Here is a 20,185-nt window from a genome sequence, read left to right as displayed (position 1 = left end):
TTATGAATTTGAAAATTTAAAAATTATTTCATAAAATGTGAAGTTTTAACAAGAAACAATGTTGATCATATTGTTTTGATTTCAAGAATGAATACGATCGCAATAAATAAAATTGTCCAAAGTAAATTTTAACAAAGACAAAAATTCATAAGTATTTCTATTAATAAAAAATTTATCTATTTTAAAGACAAATACAATTTTTTCTATGGATTTCCTAACTTGACAAGTCGAGAATTAATCCACCACATATTGATGCTCTATTTATTAAGGGTCTGTCGCTAACTAATGGATTATGATATACACAAGGCGAGATTCGAACTCTAAATACTTGCTTAAGCGGGCAAATGAGATGACCATTCAAAAAATTTAAATTGATTAAAATAAATATTAATTATTTTTAATATTTTTAAATTATAAAATATTTATAATAATAATTACTATGTATATTTTTTATTTAAATTTAATATAAAATTTTATATAATTTTATGTATTATCCTGTGTAGGACACGAAAACATACACTAGTTAATAACTAATTAATGGACAAATTAGTAAAGGTCGTCTAGCATTCCTCCCTAACGCAAGATGGCATTTAATTCCCCATAAAATAGGTTTGAATTTTGGAATAAGGGCTAGAAATTTTGCATAAATCATGAAATCGAAAGTCCAAACACACCCAAAAGGCCAAAACCCTAATCTTTAAAACCCGTTCTCCCCACTCCTCACTCTCTCACTCTCTCATTCTCATCCAAAATGGCAAGGGCTCTTGCCTCACGCCTCTTCATCATGCGCCTCCTCTCCACCATCGCCGCCGCCGTTCCCAGACCTGCCTCTCTTCTTTCGCGCCGCTCCCTCATTTCTCCTCATACCGTTCGCCCCCTATTCCCGGCTCTCTTTCTCGCCGCCAGATTCGGTGGGATCCGGTGCCGAGTGAACCGCGCCGGCAAAGGTGGAGACTCGGCTTACTCTCCCCTGAACTCTAGGTCGTCGTCGTCGTCGTTCAGCGACCGCCCTCCCACTGAGATGGCGCATCTGTTCCCGGGATGCGACTACCAGCACTGGCTTACCGTTATGGACAATTCTCTCGATAAAATACTTAACAGATTTTTTAAATAAATAAAATAAATCAAATATTTTTTTATTTTAAAAAATATATATTTTTATATTATATTACACATTTCTTAAGCGTATTTTTATCTTTATTTTTATAGCAATAGCAATACAAAGAGGGAGCTTTTCTTATGCTGATGTGGTCCTTATACATTGAGTTTAATAATTGGGCACTTTACTGTACAGATTGAAGTGGTATAGAGAGAGAATATAATTCCTTTTATAGTTAATTTTTATTATTTTATTATTATTTAAAATGTGAGTCCTACCTTTATCAATTTATCTTTCATCATATTAAAAGAAATATCTGTAAATTTACATCTGTACCATATAATTCACCTTAATAATTTATTTTCTTAAATGTCGACACTAGAAACTTTTAAAATTTTATTTATAAATTATAACATATTTTATTTACTTAGGTTGTTATCTTTTGAATTTTTAAACACACTTTTTTAGATTGTTGGGTATTTAATTTTTAATGTTGTTGAACTAATAATTTGCTTAGGTGTCATTACTAAAATTCTTTAAAATATTATTTATAAATTATAATTTATTATTTGCTTAAGTTGTTACTTTTTAAATTTAAAATAATATTTCCTCTAGACCAAATACAAATGAGGAGACTTTTTACTGACGTGACGCTCATATGTTGGGTTTTGAGATTATTTTCTTAAATATCATTATTAGAAAATTTTTGTAATTTTATTTATAAATTAATAGATTATTTGGTTAAATTGTTAGATAATAATAAGGATTTAATTTTTGAGTTTATTAGCAAGCTAGTTAGATATTTAAATCTTAATATTATTAAATTAATTTAGAAAAAATTAATAAATTATTTGGTTAGATTGTTAGATATCAATAAAGATTTAGTTTTCGAATTAACAAGGTAGTTAGATATTTAAATCTTAATATTATTGAACTAATTTAAATAAAGTTATTTATAAATTATTTTAAAATTAAGACAGTTGTTTAATAATAAAATCAACAATTTAAAAGTAGTAACAAAATAACAAAAAGCAAGTAATAGTTAGAAACAAGTTCGAAAATAAAATAATAAGAGCTTAAATTTGAAAACAGAAACAAAACGTCATCTTTAAAAGAGGTTGTTATTTTTTAAACTTAGTTATTTCTTTAAGTTGTTTTGCTTAGGTTGTTATTTTTTAAATTTTAAGATATTTTGCTTGGGTGGTTATTTTTTAAATTTTAAGTTATTTGCTTAGTTTGTTATTTTTTGAATTTTAAGTTATTTACATATTATTCTTTTAAATCATAAATTATTATTATTTGTTTAAGTTGTTACTTTTTAATTTTAAGTTATTTTTTCATAATTAAATTTTTAAAATTTTTTTTTTTAAAAATACATGTCACAGTTAAGAGGGCTCTTGTGACTCGATTCATGAATTTGTTAAGAGAAATAGATGATGGATAATCAATTATTATTTTTTAAATATAAACACTTACACATAATAAATGAGTAAAATGAAATCTATGAAATTTATATTAACTTCATTGTAAGTATATATATTTGAATTTATTTATTTTAGTATTTTGTATTTAAATTATTATTTTAATTTTATTTTGTTAAAAAAAAATTTAATATTAATTTTGTTTATACCTAAAGGATTTTAATTTATTAAAAAAATTATTTTTTAAATAAATATTTTTTTTATCTTTTTATTTAAAATATAACTATTGATATGTTAATATTAAAATATAAAAAATAAACGTACTTTTAAAAAAATACTTTACGTCGTTTCATCTTATAAAATAAAATAATTAATTAATTATTAATTTTTAAATTGTAACTATTTCTTTAATAAAATATAACTTATAAATTGTGTTTAAATTTTTTTGAATTTGTTCATTTTTAATTTTTAAAATATAAAATATATATGTATATAATTATTACAATTTTTGTTGTTGTTATTTTTTAAGTTATAATTAGTTTTTTTAATATAAATACTTACACGTATTAAATGAGTAAAACGAAATTTAGAAATTTTAATATTGACTTCAATGTAAATTTATTTATTTAGATTTATTTCAAGATTTATTCTATAAATTTAAATTTATTTATTTTAGTATTCTCTATTTAGATTGTTATTTTAATTTTATTTTGTTATAAATATTTTTTTAATATTAAATTTTTTTGTTCTGGAAGAATTTTAATTTGTTGAGAAAAAATTATTTTTGGTGAATAAATATTTTTTTATTTTTTTTATTTAAAATGTTATTATTGGTATGTTAATATTAAAAATATAAAAGATAAAACATATTTAAAAAATGTATTATGAGATTAAATAATTTTATGATTATGGGTATTTATCTATACGGGAGGCTATATGGAGAACTTTGGTTTATGATATTCAGTTATGAGATTAATCTTTTATTTACCTAGAAAATAAAATATCATCTTTAAAGACAATGACAATCTTGAGAAAATCATTGATTAAGAGAAAGGGAAAGGTACGATGTTCTTAACATGGATGAGAGACCAACAAAGAATTTGAAGCAAGTCAAACTTTAAGTATGCTGAGTTTCCAAATCAATTTGTTTATAAGATAGAAGAAAGGGAATAATATCCACACAAGAGAGAGTATTTTATTGGGAGATTAAACTATGTTCCACCGGATACATCTGATATCTACTATATGAGAATTTTGTTAATTATTCAAAAAAATTGCATAACATATGAGTCTATTAAGATAGTTAATGGGATTACATATCCTAACTTCTAAGATATTTTCTATTTTATGGGACTACTGTGTGACGATAGAAAATTCATTGTAGCTATTAACGAGGTTTGGTCATTAATTGAGAAAACTGTTTGTGATACTATTGATATCTAATAGTGTTAACAAACTAAAACATATTTAGAATGCAACTTAGACATTATTGGTTGACGGGATACTATATATGAGAAGAAAAACATTGAAACCAAGGTATTTCACTATGTGGTCAATCATTATCGCATGTAGGACTTTACTTGCCAAAGTCAGTGTTTACCAATGGGCAACTTTATGTTATTTTCTCAAGAATTAAGAGTCGCAATTGCTTGAACATTCTAATTCTAAATAAAGACAGTAATCCAAACTCATCAACAACAAATGTCACGTTCAACAAAGTTTTTAATAATATTTAGATAAGAAAATAGTAATTTCATTTTAGTAACATATTATGATTTTCACTTTTATACAAATATTTGTCGTAGATTAACTAATTTATTAACTATACTTTTATACTTGAAATAAAATGTGTAACATGGAGCACAACATCATATGCCAATTACCTTTCTAATGAAATTAGTAAAATACTAGGTTGTTGATAAATTTTTATTAGGCTTATAATATACAATTTAATGTAAAATTAATATGCTATTATTACAGTTATATATGTTCTTATTTTTTCAGGTCTCTTTTCTTATGGTTCAAGAATATTATAGACTTTAAACCGTTTTATTTGTATTTTACTTTAAATAAAAATAAAATAACATATTAAATATGTTTATTATATAATGACAATGATAATATTATATTAAACTTGAAAAATTTATAATTATAAAATATTATTTTTTATTTATTATATAAAATTAAAAAATAAGCCCGTATATTACACGAGTTTAACACTAGTTAATAGACAAATTAGTAAAGGTCGTCTAGCATTCTTCCCTAACTCAAGATGGCATTTAGTTCCCCATAAAATAGGTTTGAATTTTGGAATAAGGGCCAAGGATTTTGCATAAATCGTGAAATCGAAAGTCCAAACGAGCCCAAAAGGCCAAAACCCTAATCTTTAAAACCCGTCTCCCCACTCCTCACTCTCTCACTCTCATCCAAAATGGCAAGGGCTCTTGCCTCACGCCTCTTCGTCATGCGCCTCCTATCCACCACCGCCGCCGCCGCCTCCGTTCCCAGACCTGCCTCTCTTCTTCCGCGCCGCTCCCTCATTTCTCCTCATACCGCTCGCCCCCTATTCCCGGCTCTCTTTCCCGCCGCCAGATTCGGCGGGATCCGGTGCCGAGTGAACCGCGCCGGCGGAGGTGGAGACTCGGCTTACTCTCCCCTGAACTCTGGGTCGTCGTCGTCGTCGTTCAGCGACCGCCCTCCCACCGAGATGGCGCCTCTGTTCCCGGGATGCGACTACCAGCACTGGCTTATCGTCATGGACAAGCCAGGTGGCGAAGGTGCCACCAAGCAGCAGATGATCGATTGCTATGTCCAAACCCTCGCCAAAGTCCTTGGCAGGTGAACAACAAAAATATTTTTCTTTACTTTTTTTATTTGGGGATTTCTGAAGTTCTTTAGAGTCATTGCTGTGTCGGATTTAGTGGTATATTGTTGTGACTTTTGGCCATGAAAATGGGAACTTCTGTTACGCTTTTATTGTTGGGTGTCGGGAGAACAATGTTTGCCCTTGTGATTTTTTTTTTATTTTCTTTTGGAATGACGGTGTCTGTTTCGGTTTCATAACTTGTTTGGTTTATAATGGTAACATTTTATGTGATTCACGGACGTTATATTTTTGGTTTGATTTTCAGCGAAGAGGAAGCGAAGAAGAAGATTTACAACGTCTCATGTGAGAGGTACTTTGGATTTGGGTGCGAGATTGACGAGGAGACATCTAATAAGCTAGAAGGTTTATAGTTTGTTACTGCAAGCATTTGAGTGGCTGAGTTATACTGATTTTTCTTAGTGTTACCTTTCATTATGCTCAATGTTTTCATTTCTATGCTTAGGGGTGAATGGAGTTCTGTTCGTCCTCCCAGATTCGTATGTTGATCCTGAACATAAGGACTATGGTGGTGAGCATCCAATCTAATCCAAAGCTCTCTTATTTGATTATGAAATTGGGTTCCTTCTCATGGAGTAATATAGTGTGTGATAACTGATGTGTACTTATAACAAATATATGTTTCATTCATTTTTATATTATGCTGCAATGCATATTATACGATTTTGTGCATTTTCATTTGAAAATCTGGCTTTAGCCTTGGTGTTTTCATGTTTCCGATATTAATTTTTCTGAATGATACAAGTCCATTTAAAAGAAGCTAGATTTGCCTTGATATAATATTTAGCTCATTTTGTATGGACTTAAACCAAATGTCTCTCTTTACTATTCTGTGCTTTTGTATGCTTTGTGGAGATGCAGATCAGTGGAGCTGAAACAGATTTCTGAAATCAGATTTTGTGTAGTCTTTAGGATATGGTTGAGTGTTTCATAGATGCATAATGCTTTTTTCCCTTTGGAGTTATTGGGTGTTTTCATTTTGCTTTCATTTATTTATTTTTCTTAAATATGCCAGTCCATTTCAAAGAAGCTAGCTTGTCTTATAACTTATCAAGCTTATTATATAAATATATATGGACTTACATCAAATGTCTCTCTTTACTATTCTGCACTTTATATACTCTGGAGATGCAGATCAGTGGAGATGAAACATATTTTTACTATCAGGCTTTGTATAGTCTTTATTATGCCTCTTCATAACTTATCAAAGACTGTTTACCTTATGGAGATGGGTTATGTCTGCGCTGAATTATAAATCCAAAAACACTTGTATACTCACATGTGTGATTCTCAGTTTACATGCCTCAAACCATGACTTGATGGTTGCAAATTGATTTTCAAATTCATTTCAGAAAGTTTAGTAAAATCGTGTCTCATTACATTTTCATGCTATTTTTAGTCTCAAACCATGGTTTGAGCTGATTCCAAATAAAGTTGTATTTCCTCTGCCTTCCTCTCTTTGTGAGTAGACGATTACTCGAATGACCAGGCACACTAATTAATATCTTTCCAAGGACCACTAATCAAAGGCCAAATGTCCTATTAATGTCCATCTTGGGAAAGTTAATAACTCTATTAATGTCTAGCTTTGAATGCTTCATGGTCCGACATGACAATTTCCGTCCTGTTTTGTTGTTCCATTAAGTTATGCAGTTGTGAAATTGTTGGAGTTGATACTTAAATACTTGGCTCTTCTACTGACTTGTAGTGCTAGCATTCCTTTTCTTCTCCAGACCTGTGCGGAAGCTGGTATTCTTACATTTAAATGCAGTTTGTGTAACACCCCTTTCTTCTACATGTTTCCCTTCATTGGCAGTCCATCTTGGCAAAACTAGTACTCTCTCCGCTTTATGTCTAGTTTTGAATGCTAATGGACTGAGAGAAAACTCACTCTTCCTGTTTTGTTCCGCTACTTTATGGAATTGCATAATCATTGGAGTTGATACACTTAGTAATATAATTGGCTCTTCTCTAGTCCTATAGTGGTATTCCTTTTCTTATTTCAATATGATACTGTTCTGTGTTGTCAATCAGGATTCACTTATGAATGAATCATGCAATTCTCTGTTTCTTATTTCCTGTCTTCTCCAACCCACCTCTCTGATGTGAATCCAGCAATCTAACCGGATAGGAGACAATGTTTTCCCCTCTCAGCTTTCTCCCTACATTTTTCAAATCATTCTTACAATCTCAATGTTATCTAGCATGTAAATTCCTAACAGAGAGACCACTTACAGATTTTTATTGTTTATACTTGAAATGTCTTTACCTAAAGATAGTTATAGTGTTCTTGTGTGGAGAGACTCATATAAGCGCATTCCATTAACAAAATGATTATATCAGCAGTCCATCTTGGCAAAGCTAATAGCACTCTGGGCAATGTCTAGCTTTTGAATGCTAATGGACTAACAAAAAATATTGCTCCTTTTCTGTTTTCTAGTTTATGGAATTGCGGAACTGTTGGAGTTTATATACAATAACTTGATCTCTCTCCTATGCCAGTAGTGCTAACGTGTTTGAAATTACAAGTAGATTAATGTTGCATATTGCATGTATTTTATCTTTTCGACTTGAAATATCTTGAATAAAAATGGTTGTGTCTGCAGTCCATCTTGGCAAAGCTAATAGCTCTCTGGGTAATGTCTAGCTTTGAATGCTAATGGACTAACATAAAATATCTCTCCTCCTCCTGTTTTCCTAATTTATGGATTTGCAGAATTATTGGAGTTGATACATATAGAATAACTTGATATGCCCCCCTCCCCTTCTCTCTCTCCTTAGGCCAGCAGTCCAAGTGGATTAACGTTGAACCCATGTATTTATAGTTTCTACTTGAAATGTCATGTAAAAGATAGTGATTGATAGAATTCTTGCTAGAAACTAGGAGTGAGACATGCAAAGAAAAAAACACACCAATAATGTAGACAGGCTGTATGCATAAGCAGTCTGTCTTGGCAAAGGTAATAACTCTTGTGAGTAATGTCTAGCTTTGAATGCTAATGGACTAATAGAAATTATCTCTCCTCCTTTTCTGCTTTGCATTAATGTTTTTATTCTTTTATAACAAAAGAAAGACTTTCATTAGTGTACAGCTGAAACATTACAAAGGAGTGAAGGAAAAGATATATCCTCTTAAAACCAAATGAAAAAAGACAAACAAATACCATAGACCTCAATGGAACATAGCTTTCCAATCTCTAATCATGTCTAAAGAGGAAAGTCCTCTGAAAAGTCCATATGCTTTATACACCGCATAGATGCTAAATGCCTAATTCTATCCCTAACAATAACTTTTCCTGAGGATCTATCACTGGAGGTGTGTTGATTGTGTTCTAGCCATATACTCCATATAGTAGCATATATTACACATTACCACAATGACTTTACCTGTTTCTTTCTTCCAAAACTTGAAACCTCATCAAAAGAAAGTGATCTAGTGATGTGGGACACACCCAAGATTCTCCAAAAGTGTCGAACACATAATTGCACGAAGAAATGCCATAGGGCAGTGTAAAAGCAATGTGAGACTGTTCGAGTCTCCCCTAACACAACACACATTTGGGGAAATGTCCTTATGTGATCTTCTAGGCCAGTAATGCCAAATTTTTAAAAATGCTAATTAACATAGAGTATCCCTTGTATTCTCTTGTACTTACAATGTCTCATAAAGGTAATGATCATCAAATTACTCTTGCTAAATGGCAGCCGCGAGCAGTCCATCTTGGCAAAGCTAATAACACTCTGTAATGTCTAGCTTTGAATGCTAATGGACTAACATAAAAATTCTCTCCTCTCGTTCTGCTTCACAAATTTTATGTAGTTGCAGAATTATATTGGAGTTGATACTACACAGCAAAACTTGATATCTCGTTTTTGTTTGGTTGCAATTACGGTTGAATGTCAATATAATAATAAAATATTGAATTCTGTATAGTTTCTTAAGTTCATAGTTCCAGCAAGACGTCTTGATCCTTGTATATCTTCTGTGTTTGCACTAATTTCGAATTTTGCAGTGTCCTTGATTTATACGCAAATGCTGTCTCCCTTTTTTTTTTTAAAAAAAAAATCTGTTTGGGATATCAGTGGTACTAAAATCCACATCAAGGCTCTGCAACTGTGAAAATTTCTCAACATTTGTTCATCTTATTGATTTCTGCTATCAAGGTTCTCCGCTTTCTCATAATAATGATATCCATAGGTTAATTATTGTATTAAAATTGAGTTGGTGCAGGTGAATTATTTGTGAATGGAGAGATAGTTCAGAGATCACCTGAAAGACAGAGAAGGGTGGAGCCACAACCACAAAGGCATCAGGATAGGCCAAGATACAATGACAGAACAAGGTATGTTCGCCGAAAAGAAAACACGCGCTAAAGAACTAGAGCCAGTTTGTGATGGGTGTATATATAATATCATGCAATTGCTGCATGCACAAATATTAGTGCTGCATTTGGATGCATAATCAGTTTCAAGCCACTGGACACTGCTTGTAGTTGAACCTTATCACTCTATCTGTTGTAGCTTTCTATCTTATCAGTTGTTATCAACAGAATCTTGAACGTTTAATTAGTCTCTAATGCCATGGCTTTCTTTAGGTTGTTCTGTTTGACAGAGAAAAGTATTTCTGGATATTTATTTTTTTGGTGTCATTCTTCTATTTAATTAACCATTAGTATACTGAATCCGATCCCATGCACGGGAGAAATTTTAGCAAATAAAATAATTTAATTGAGATTGATTAATCATTATATAACATCGAATCAATCTCAAACTTTTAAATAAGAATAACATCTCTTAATTAAGAAAAGTTTCGTAGATATTTATTGTTCAATAGTTTTTTTAATACTTATTTTCAACTTTTACATCTAACTGAATAAAAATGGTCTATTTTTTTGAGTTTTTCTTACTTTGCTATTATTTAGAATCGCAATGAAAATTTGGTAGTCGAATAATTCAACACTTATGGATAGATTAATTATAGAAAAGCAGCAGATATCGCAAGATCTCGGATCATATCAGCATCATTACCAAGTACTTTTCTTAAAAGATCTAAAAGATATCATGCTTCGTGTTGTTGTAATATACTTAAATGCCACATTTTTTGTGCTGTGCATTTTCTGTATTATATGTAGGCCATTGAGAAACCAACCAGACCCCCCCCCCTCTCAAATAAAAAAAAGAACAAAAAATGTGAGACAGAAATGTTCAAGGGTAAAAGTCCTCTATTCCTTTCCCTCTCCTTTTCCCACTACATCTATGAAACAAGACTTAAAAACGAGGTAATAAATAATATACCGTATTAACAAACACGACTAACATAATATCAACACGGTAAAAAAAAATAAATTAATGTTGGTATCTTTTAAACCCGCTCGAAGTTATTAAATATCGAGCCTAAAAAGAATGCAACTTTTGTTACTTTGGTGTTGGGTATATCTTTAGACAAATTTACTAGCTACATATATCATTCTTCAAAAAGCAAAGCTTTACAAGTAGACCTATAACTTATCACACATCTTCAACGACAACAAAATAAATAAATAAATAAATAAAATGAAATAAAAAATTGTGGTGAAGTTGGCTATCTAAAGGGTTCAATGGGAGAAGTTTCTTCAAGATGAGCAGCAGCCTCAAAGCACTCAGCAGCTTCCAATGTAGATGTGCCCAAATCATGTTTGTAGAGCAGTCCAAGATTGTACCAAGCATTTGGGTTTGTTCTGTCAAGCCTTAGTGCATCACTCAGAAGGCTTCTCACAATTGAAGATGATTGGCCACCAAGCTGTCTCAGAACACATGCTGTTGATATCAAACTTGGCACATGGTTTGGTTCGATGTCTAGTGCTTTCCTAAATGCATTCAATGCTTCTTGCTGCTGATCTCTGGCCTTGAAAAGTAAACCTGTTTTGTAACACCCAACTTGTGAGTTTTGGAGCATCAAGATTTAAGAAAAGGATAATTTTGCTCCCATATTTTATAACTTCACTTTACACATAATTTTTTTGTATTATATGCATACATAAATTTGTAAAAAAAAAGTGAGATTATCAAAATAAAAGTGACAATATCCATTCTTCAAGATTTATTGTATAGACACAAGTCTAATATCTTATCTTTAGACACACTTACATAAAAGTCGGTAGGATCCATGAATAATATAATTAATATATTTTGAATAAAGTAGTGTGAAAAATTTTAATTTAAAATGGCTTAAGGAAAACTTGCACCCTATAATCTACATCAAAATTTTTCAGGAACCAAGATTAAAGATTTTCAAAGATAAAAGACCAGAAGAAAACTAAACCCATATAAAGAACCATAGAACTATAGAATAGAAGGAAAGCATGAATTTACTACCTGTGGAGTGCCATCTAGAAGCAGAATAAGGATTAATAGCCTTAGACTTTGCAAGACAAACTTCAGCATCTCGCCACTGTGATAAAGCAATGTACAAGTTGGCCAAATCATGCCATATTTCCATCTCCAGATTTCTGTTGCGGTTTCTCTTACTCTGTACAACACAGAATAAGAGATGCCATAAAATTTCTGCATATCTCAAATGCTAGAGTGAAACTGAAGATTCAAAACTATGTTTCAAATAAAGGAGGAAAATACTATGAAAAACTGGTTAAAAAAAAGCAAAACAAAACTTGGAAGTGAGCACTAAAAATGATATATAAAAAGGGAAATATTTACTTACAAAAATACCCATAAAAAATAATCTTATACTTTGGTAATGACTGAAACCAAATATGAGAATTCCTAATGATTGTTCTTTGTGCCTCTTCTTAAAGATGAGAACTAAGGCCAAGCTTACTTTAAATAATTTGAACAATTAAGGAATAAAAGTAATTAATCTTTCAATGTTGTATACCTTCATAACCTTATTTGCAGTGCCCAAACTTTTGTTTTGGACTTGAAGCACAGCAAGGAGGAAAGTATATGTCTCCACTGCACTCCTTAATCTTCCCTGTGCAATCCGGAGTTTCGCTTTGGTTCTCAACAACTCTCCTTGATCCCATTTCCCACTTTGATCTATGGCAGCATCAATAACCAACTCTGCATCCACAAAATTCTTTTGAGCTGATAAAATCCTTGCAAGTAATACATATGCAGCAACACTAGATCCACCCTCAAGCTTAACCAGTTCCTTTGCATGACAAAAAGCAATGCTCAAGTTCCGCTGCTCGGCGTATTCTAGACAAAGATGAAGGACTATGTAAGGATCACTCTCACTCATCGTTCTCTCTGCCGTTTTCAGAGCCCTCAGTGCTTCGGATTGCATTAAAACTTTCTCTGAATCAGAAGCTATCAACCTTGATTTCGATGAGAGCAGAACACCTAGTAAGCAATATGCAATTGCTACCACTTGCATGCACTTTCCATCCAACTGAGAAATTGCTTTGCAAGAATATTTGATTCCATCCTCAACACAAACCATGTTATCTGCACAAATTTTTGAAGCTAGAAGCAGCTCCTGTTCGCACTCCGAGTTCTCTCTATCATTCAAAGAGTTCCTCAAAAGATCCAAAGCAATCATGTGCTCACCTTCACCAAAGTAACAAAGTGCTAGAATATAATGTCTTTCTTTCCTCTCCATGGTTTCCGGAAGCAATTCCTCAACCTGTTGAGCCAGTGTCTTGAACTCCCCGGAAACAGTTAGAGCAAAAGAAAGATGATCAACTACTGAAGGGTCCCATTCAATGCTTCCTATAGCAGAATTTCTCAGCAGAATAAGAAGCAAGAGAACAGCTTCTTCTATATTGTTTCTTGGGACAAAGGAACCGTCCAATTGAGAGCGAAGCGAAGGAGGACTCGCTTCACAGCCGCTATACAGAAGAAACATAGCAAATTCCTTTTGAATTCTTGAAGTTGTTTCAATGTCAAGATTCCATGGATAAAGCAAGGCCCTCCTAAATGATGATATGACATGTTGATGAGAGCCGGCAAGGTTCCATAGCTCTGGAAGTAGTTCTACAGCATTTCTTATAGTCTCTTGTAACTTTCTGTCTAAATCAAAGTTCTCAGGCCATCCTTCAGGTAATGCAGATTCAACAGTGTCCAAAATAGTCTTGCATGATCTAGCAGCTTCTGCAAAATTCATAAATTCACAAATGAAATCAGAACTGCAACTTAGCCGAAATTTACTTGGTAGTTCAGGTTGCATTCCAGAAAGCAAAGTGCGAAATTTGAATCAATGATGAGAAATTCAACATAATATGTAACTAGCAATATAATATGAATTTGTTGATTTTCTCATTAACTAAACATAAATGAATCCAAGAATAAAGAGGCACCTTGAAACCTTCCAAGAATCTGCAATGACTTTGCCTTGAGCAAAACAGCTTCAAGAAGTAGACTAACAGCATGAATGGACATAGGAGGCGCTGCATCACTCAACGAACGGCGTCTATTCATATTCCGTTCACATCTTCTAGATATAGAAATTTTCATCTTTGGAGCAACAGCAGCAATGTCTATTCCTTCAAATACATGAAGTGCAGCTTCAAAATTACCCTTCTGATATTCAAGCCTTCCTAGTAAAGCTCTAGCTTCCTATGACAAAAGGGTCATTTACTCATTTAGTTTCATCTTATAATGAGGAGACATCTCAATCAATAAAATCAAATGACAAATATTGGGACAAAACCTTTTTCGTCATCAAAAGGGGGAAAAAATAATAACATACTGCAACAGCCTTAGATGGAAGCAGAAAGGGATAAAAAAGAAAAAGGAAATAAAAGCAGATAAAGGTTTCTAGTGGTACCCTTTTACAGTCTGCTTTGCAGATTTATGTTCCACTCAAATTCTATGGAAGAAATTCATAAAATAGGTGGCTACTTCCATAAAGACGTCTTCATATGAATATGACAATGCAAACCGTTAGATGGTTTGATATGTTTCACTGAACTATTTATAGGTTCGCAATACCATCTTCGCATGAAGATGTCTTCATGGAAATAGCCACGGAGCCGAAATACTTGCATGTTCCTATAACACACTCAATATGCGCAACCAATAAGATTTAAAAAACAGACTAATGAAACCTCATAGTTCAAGTAACCACTTTCACGAAGTGTGGACTCTGCTTCTTCAATGTTGCTATTATCCAACTTTGGATCAAATTCAGCAGCACCAGGCCTAGATGAATAGCCACTCGCTGTAGCTGAATAGTCCCTTGTTGCAAGTGACTCTGATGAATAACCACCAATCTCATCAACAGCAACCTGTTCCCCAGAACGCATGCAATTGATCATCTTCTCCAATCTCTCCTCAATCCCAAGAAACTTTCTCTTCTTACTTACAATCCAATTCCTAATAACTCTCATTCTTCCACAACATTGAACTTGATGACTTTGCCCTTTCCTGAAGCATAAATAACCATAGAACACAATCAAGAATCAACACACTTCAAAAGTGTATCTTTGTTTATACCTTGTATATATAACCTATGCTTTTGTGTGTCCCTGACATATATACATACATCAAACATTCATGTGAAAAACTGAAAACGACATAACAAGAAAACATGTGCATTTCTGTTTCTGAGTCCAACGATATATCAGCTTTTACCATCACTTTTCGTGCACTTGCTTTGGAGTACATGACAAGGTTTCAGCTTTAAGAATCATAGTTTTCCTTTTTCAACAACTGAGAATTCCTCACACTTTACATGAAGTGACCCCATGAAAGAATTTGGCCAAAAATTCACTCTCTCACATTACAAATCAACAAAACAAACCAAGAAGCAAAGAATTTATAAGCTTTTAATATACACAACCATATATATAAACTATGAATTGAATATTGCAACGAAAAATGGTGAAAAAGAAAAAAGAGTATGATTTACTAACCTAGAGTTGAAGGGAAGAAAACCTTCTTTGTCAGAAACATAGACAGATAGAAAGATTGTAGAACATGAAAAAGAACAAGTTGAAGGTAAATGAAAAAAGAAGGGGTAAAAATAGAAAAAAGTAGCTTTTCAATAATAGAAAAGGCATAAAATGGAGCCCCCCACCAAGACAAAGAAACAAGTGAGTGCGCTAAAATGGTAATTATCAATTTGGCATGAGAAGAAAAGAAAATTAAAATGTGTCCCCTTTCATGATTTTCACTTGTCAAGCAAGAATCCAAAGCTGCAAGAGAGTACTTTCCACAATGTTTTGTCTGTTTTTTGGTCAAGTTTCAATGTTTGCATCAGTTGTCTGATTGTTCACTTCAATTCAAACACTAGTTCAGTAATATTCATTACATGACAGTGCATTGAATTATTAATTATTATTTCATGACATGGGTCACCATATTATATATGTTACCATATATAAAATTGAAAACTCACATACCCCTTGTGAATTTCTTTTTTTATTTTGTTTTGTTTGTCCTTTCTTTAATATTTTTTTTTCCTCTTGTTTTTCCTTTCACTGTGATTTCTCACATTCTATGTGAATTATTTATTAAGGAGTTGTTTGACAGACATTTCTCTAGAAAAATTAACTCTGAATATTCCCCTGAAAGGCACGATTCTTCGTTTAAGTAATCATATGACACTTAAATGATGTTGAGGGCCGGCAGTTTTTAATAATTTTGACTAGTATTTAGTGATAATATCAAATTATTTTAATAAATAAATATTATTATTTTATATGTATAAATTTTAATAAATATAAATATAAATTATATATTTATATATATAAACTCTTATAAATGTCTGATTAAAAAACATTTATAAATATAAGTATAAATTATTACTAATCAAATGTTGATCCAAATTAATAATATTTATTAATTATCTAAAAATTTTTGATTAACTATATATATCACAGGTGTATATTCTCATTACATATATATTTCCTTTCGCCTCGAAAGGAAGAAACACAATGAGAATAAGGATGGAAAAGAATTTGTAAATTTCAACTATTTTTAATTGATTTTTACCATTATATTGATAAAATATTTTTGTGGATCTTATAATTAGTAGATCCCATATTTAGTCCAAACCTTATTGATGAATATAAAAAAATGTTAAGAAACCAACTACTTTTATCAAATATTAATTACTATTTTGTTTTTATATTATTTAAATTTAAAATTTAACTTTAAAATTTACAATATTAACTACATATTAATTAAAAATAATAACTTTTGTAAGTCACTTCTCGTGACAACCAAATTAGCCATGAACATGAAGAAGAAGCAGATCATCTTTGTCTATTTCCTCTTCACTTTTAAGTTTTAAGAACAAAAAAGAATTTTATAACATAAAGATTAGAATGCAACTGAAAAGGACAATTCACAAGATCTGTTAGCTGGTTACGCAAATAATAAATTTTTCTTCCTTATTATTATTGTTGAAAAGATAAAATATTGTGCCGTGAAGAATAAAACGTCATACACAAACTTTTGAAAGCGCGTACTCATTCAATTTTTGCCAAGTAAATCCTACGTACTACTTATTAGAAAATGATCTTTCATACCCACATATTCGACAGTGACGAGCCGTTTTTCTGTTTATCTTTTTAATTATCAGCACAGGGGAAACCATCATATATCAATTAATTTCACGGTTCATTTATTTTACGAAATAATTTTAAATTTTTTTTTTATCATTTTGATCCTACTCCTTGGTTTTGGGATTATATCAAGTGCTGTATTATTACACTCAAATTTATGTTCCTAGGTATTACATTCAAGAATTGTAACTTTGTTGCTTATGTTTGTGATTGAAATTGGAGACGACAGAAACATTAACTCATATATTGGCAACGTAAGATACATAAAAGGGAAGAAAATGTCTATTCTTTCATTAAACTTTAATATCGGCAAGGAGAAGTACATCAATGAATATTATAACAAAATATTATTAGAGCGTAAATATTTTTCTCATGCATAAACTTTTGACAAAAACCAATTCAGAATTATATTGCAAGTGCAACAAATTAATTAAAATAGTATATATGATGATATAATAAAGTTTCATGCATTGCATGCAACGTAAAAAGCACTCAGTGGTGAAATCCAATGCCACCACCTCCACCAGCTCCGCCACCGCCGCCAAATCCGCCACCAGCTCCCCCACCAGCTCCTCCACCAAACCCGCCTCCTGCTCCTCCACCAAATCCTCCACCTACACCTCCACCTCCACCTCCACCTCCACCTCCTCCGAAGCCACCACCAGATCCCCCTCCAATACCACCACCGAAACCTCCACCTTTACCAAATCCTCCACCAATGCCGCCACCTGAGCCTCCTCCAACACCGCCACCAAAACCACCACCTTTGCCAATTCCTCCTCCAAGGCCACCACCCTTTCCAAATCCACCACCAACACCACCACCTAAACCACCACCTTTTCCAAAGCCGCCACCAGCACCGCCACCTAATCCTCCCCCTTTGCCAATTCCACCTCCAAGTCCACCACCCTTTCCAAACCCACCACCGGCACCACCACCAATTCCATGTCCTCCACCAACACCACCGCCAAGTCCTCCACCTTTTCCGAAACCACCACCGGCACCACCACCAAATCCACCACCGTGTCCACCACCAAGACCTCCACCCTTTCCAAATCCGCCACCGGCACCGCCACCGAACCCATGTCCGCCACCACCACCAAGTCCTCCACCCTTCCCTATTCCACCACCAATGCCATGTCCTCCACCAAGTCCACCACCATGTCCACCACCAAGTCCTCCACCGTGTCCACCACCAAGTCCACCACCGTGTCCACCACCAAACCCTCCACCGGCACCACCACCAATGCCATGTCCTCCACCAAGCCCTCCACCACCGCCAGCACCACCACCATGTCCGCCACCAAGACCTCCACCCTTCCCAAATCCACCACCGGCACCGCCACCAATGCCATGTCCTCCACCAAGCCCTCCACCACCGCCAGCACCACCACCAGCACCACCGCCTCCACCAAATGCTCCACCCTTACCTATTCCACCGCCAATCCCTCCTCCTTTACCAAACCCACCACCAACACCTCCTCCAAGTCCATGTCCCCCACCGCCACCTGCACCACCACCAAAGCCTCCTCCACCTCTAGCCCCGCCGCCTGCACCACCTCCAAAGCCACCCCCAAAACCACCACCAGCTCCTTCACCACCACCAAACCCTCCTCCAAAACCACCTCCCTTTCCAAATCCGAAGTTCTTCTCCTCATTCACACTCGCCACATTCCTTGCAACCACAACATTGGCCACAAAAGCATTAACACACAGCAACAGCAACACTGCTGCAACTCTTTTGTCAACTCGTACCATTTTTCTTCGATCACTTACACACACACTCTTCAATGTTTGTTCTCCAATCCTCGTTGGGGATGAGAGTAGTGAAGTATCCTTTAAGCATGAAGAGGATTTTATAAGCGAATACCCCACAGCTTGCATTAATGGATTCTCAACTGCTAACTGCTTCCAGCATTTAATGAAAATAGCGCTGTTATAATTGTAGCACAATTATTCACGTACCGTTTGGTGCACCTGCTTTTCACACGAAAGGAAAAACTCTCTTCAACATTATTCAAAAACCATGTACTCTGCAATTTGAGACTTCTTCACATGCCTATAGCTACGTTGCTACTTGCCATTTAATTTGTACACCATGTTCCCTCTTCTCCAATTGGCCATTGCCCAAGTTAGGCATTGCCACCAAGTTTTGTTATGCTCTTTTTAAAGTAAAAATTATTTTAAATGTTTTAAAAATGTATTAAAATATTTTAAATTTTAAAATTTAAGTCATATCTTTTATATATAAAATATACTTAAAAAAATAACCATCTTACCCATATATAAAATAACAACTACTACAATACATATTAAAATATAAAATAGAATAAAATATTATTTTAATTATAAAATTTAATTTAATTTTTAATATTTTAAATAATTTATTTATGTTCCAAAATTTTTTAAATATATTCAATGTGATTCCATTACATTTGACATTAATAGCTAATGAAATTATTGATATAAACATTAATAACGTTATTAGTTAAGTTATATTTTTTTATAAGTTAAAAAGATACAACTAATTTTTTATAATATTTCTTAATTTTTTTTTTGTATAAAACTAAATTTTAAAAACAATCCTCATTTCTTTAAAATAAAAAATTTATATTAATAATTATTGGTGGATCAATTTTATTTATATACTAAAATTAAATGTTATTATTTATTCGATATGTGAATTGTTTGAGTCAAATTTAACGATAGAACAACATTAAATTCGCTTAAAATTTTTTGGAATTAAAATAAGACGTTTGAAATTAATTTTTTGAAATTGAAATAAAACATTTGAAACGTTAGAAATTAAAGTAGCATTCAACTCAAATATAGATTAAAAATATGTTAAATACTATATGTATTAATACATAATATATAACTAATAATTTAATAGCTGAATTATAGAATATGTATATTATGTTCTAAAAAAATATTGAAATATTTATCATATATACATATATATATATATATATATTAAACTAGTTAGCTTTGTTAAAGTAAAAAAAAAATGCTAGCTCTTGTCAACTCAACCCGGCTTCTATTACTGTTTCTGTTACCTGCCTCTATGTCGGTGTAAAATTTATTATTATTATTATTATTATTATTATTTTGTGAGAGGTCTTATATATAATATATTGTAACATAAATACAGGAAAATTTTTCGAAATAAATTAAAAAAAAAATATTTTTTTTAAAAAATTTATCCTTATTTTTAATTCTTTTTCTTTCTAAAGTTGGAGCAAGTTCACCCGCTACATCAGTGAACTTATAGATT

General features: G+C 32.6%; 3 protein-coding genes and 1 pseudogene across 4 annotated transcripts; 2 read left to right on the top strand and 2 right to left on the bottom strand.

Moving 5' to 3' along the window:
• Positions 1–751: 751 nt before the first annotated feature.
• LOC112709320 (multiple organellar RNA editing factor 5, chloroplastic/mitochondrial-like) lies at positions 752–1,114 on the top strand. The gene has a single exon (XM_025761215.1). The coding sequence runs from the start codon at positions 752–754 to the stop codon at positions 1,112–1,114; it is 363 nt and encodes a 120-aa protein (XP_025617000.1).
• A 3,639-nt stretch (positions 1,115–4,753) lies between these two features.
• Positions 4,754–10,022, top strand: LOC112711249 (multiple organellar RNA editing factor 5, chloroplastic/mitochondrial-like; annotated as a pseudogene).
• Positions 10,023–10,764: 742 nt separating this feature from the next.
• LOC112711247 (protein NPGR2) lies at positions 10,765–15,570 on the bottom strand. 2 transcript variants are annotated; one of them, XM_025763851.3, is made up of 6 exons: positions 15,256–15,570; positions 14,449–14,767; positions 13,699–13,957; positions 12,276–13,492; positions 11,759–11,912; positions 10,765–11,302 (listed from the first exon to the last, which is right to left on the bottom strand). In XM_025763851.3, the coding sequence occupies exons 2-6, from the start codon at positions 14,728–14,730 to the stop codon at positions 10,986–10,988; spliced, it is 2,229 nt and encodes a 742-aa protein (XP_025619636.1). In that variant the 5' UTR covers positions 14,731–14,767; positions 15,256–15,570; the 3' UTR covers positions 10,765–10,985. The 2 variants fall into 2 exon arrangements, with proteins under 2 accessions (XP_025619636.1, XP_025619637.1); XM_025763852.3 differs by having other exon boundaries at positions 14,975–15,367.
• Positions 15,571–17,171: 1,601 nt separating this feature from the next.
• LOC112709319 (uncharacterized) lies at positions 17,172–18,762 on the bottom strand. The gene has a single exon (XM_025761214.2). It carries the CDS (start codon positions 18,667–18,669, stop codon positions 17,404–17,406), a length of 1,266 nt encoding a protein of 421 aa, XP_025616999.1. The 5' UTR covers positions 18,670–18,762; the 3' UTR covers positions 17,172–17,403.
• Positions 18,763–20,185: the final 1,423 nt, after the last annotated feature.

Source organism: Arachis hypogaea, chromosome 9 (assembly GCF_003086295.3).
Source record: "Arachis hypogaea cultivar Tifrunner chromosome 9, arahy.Tifrunner.gnm2.J5K5, whole genome shotgun sequence".
NCBI lineage: Eukaryota > Viridiplantae > Streptophyta > Magnoliopsida > Fabales > Fabaceae > Arachis > Arachis hypogaea.
This window is presented reverse-complemented; position numbering and strand designations above follow the sequence as displayed.

Excerpts from the sequence above, each read along its gene's own strand:
- LOC112711247 (XM_025763851.3), bottom strand. The coding sequence starts at position 14,730 with ATGAGAGTTATTAGGAATTGGATTGTAAGTAAGAAGAGAAAGTTTCTT. Across the intron at positions 13,493-13,698 it reads GATTCTTGGAAGGTTTCAAG|AAGCTGCTAGATCATGCAAG; the intron begins GTGCCTCTTTAT and ends TGAATTTTGCAG. Across the intron at positions 11,913-12,275 it reads CTGCAAATAAGGTTATGAAG|AGTAAGAGAAACCGCAACAG; the intron begins GTATACAACATT and ends TGTGTTGTACAG.
- LOC112709319 (XM_025761214.2), bottom strand. The coding sequence starts at position 18,669 with ATGGTACGAGTTGACAAAAGAGTTGCAGCAGTGTTGCTGTTGCTGTGT.
- LOC112709320 (XM_025761215.1), top strand. The coding sequence starts at position 752 with ATGGCAAGGGCTCTTGCCTCACGCCTCTTCATCATGCGCCTCCTCTCC.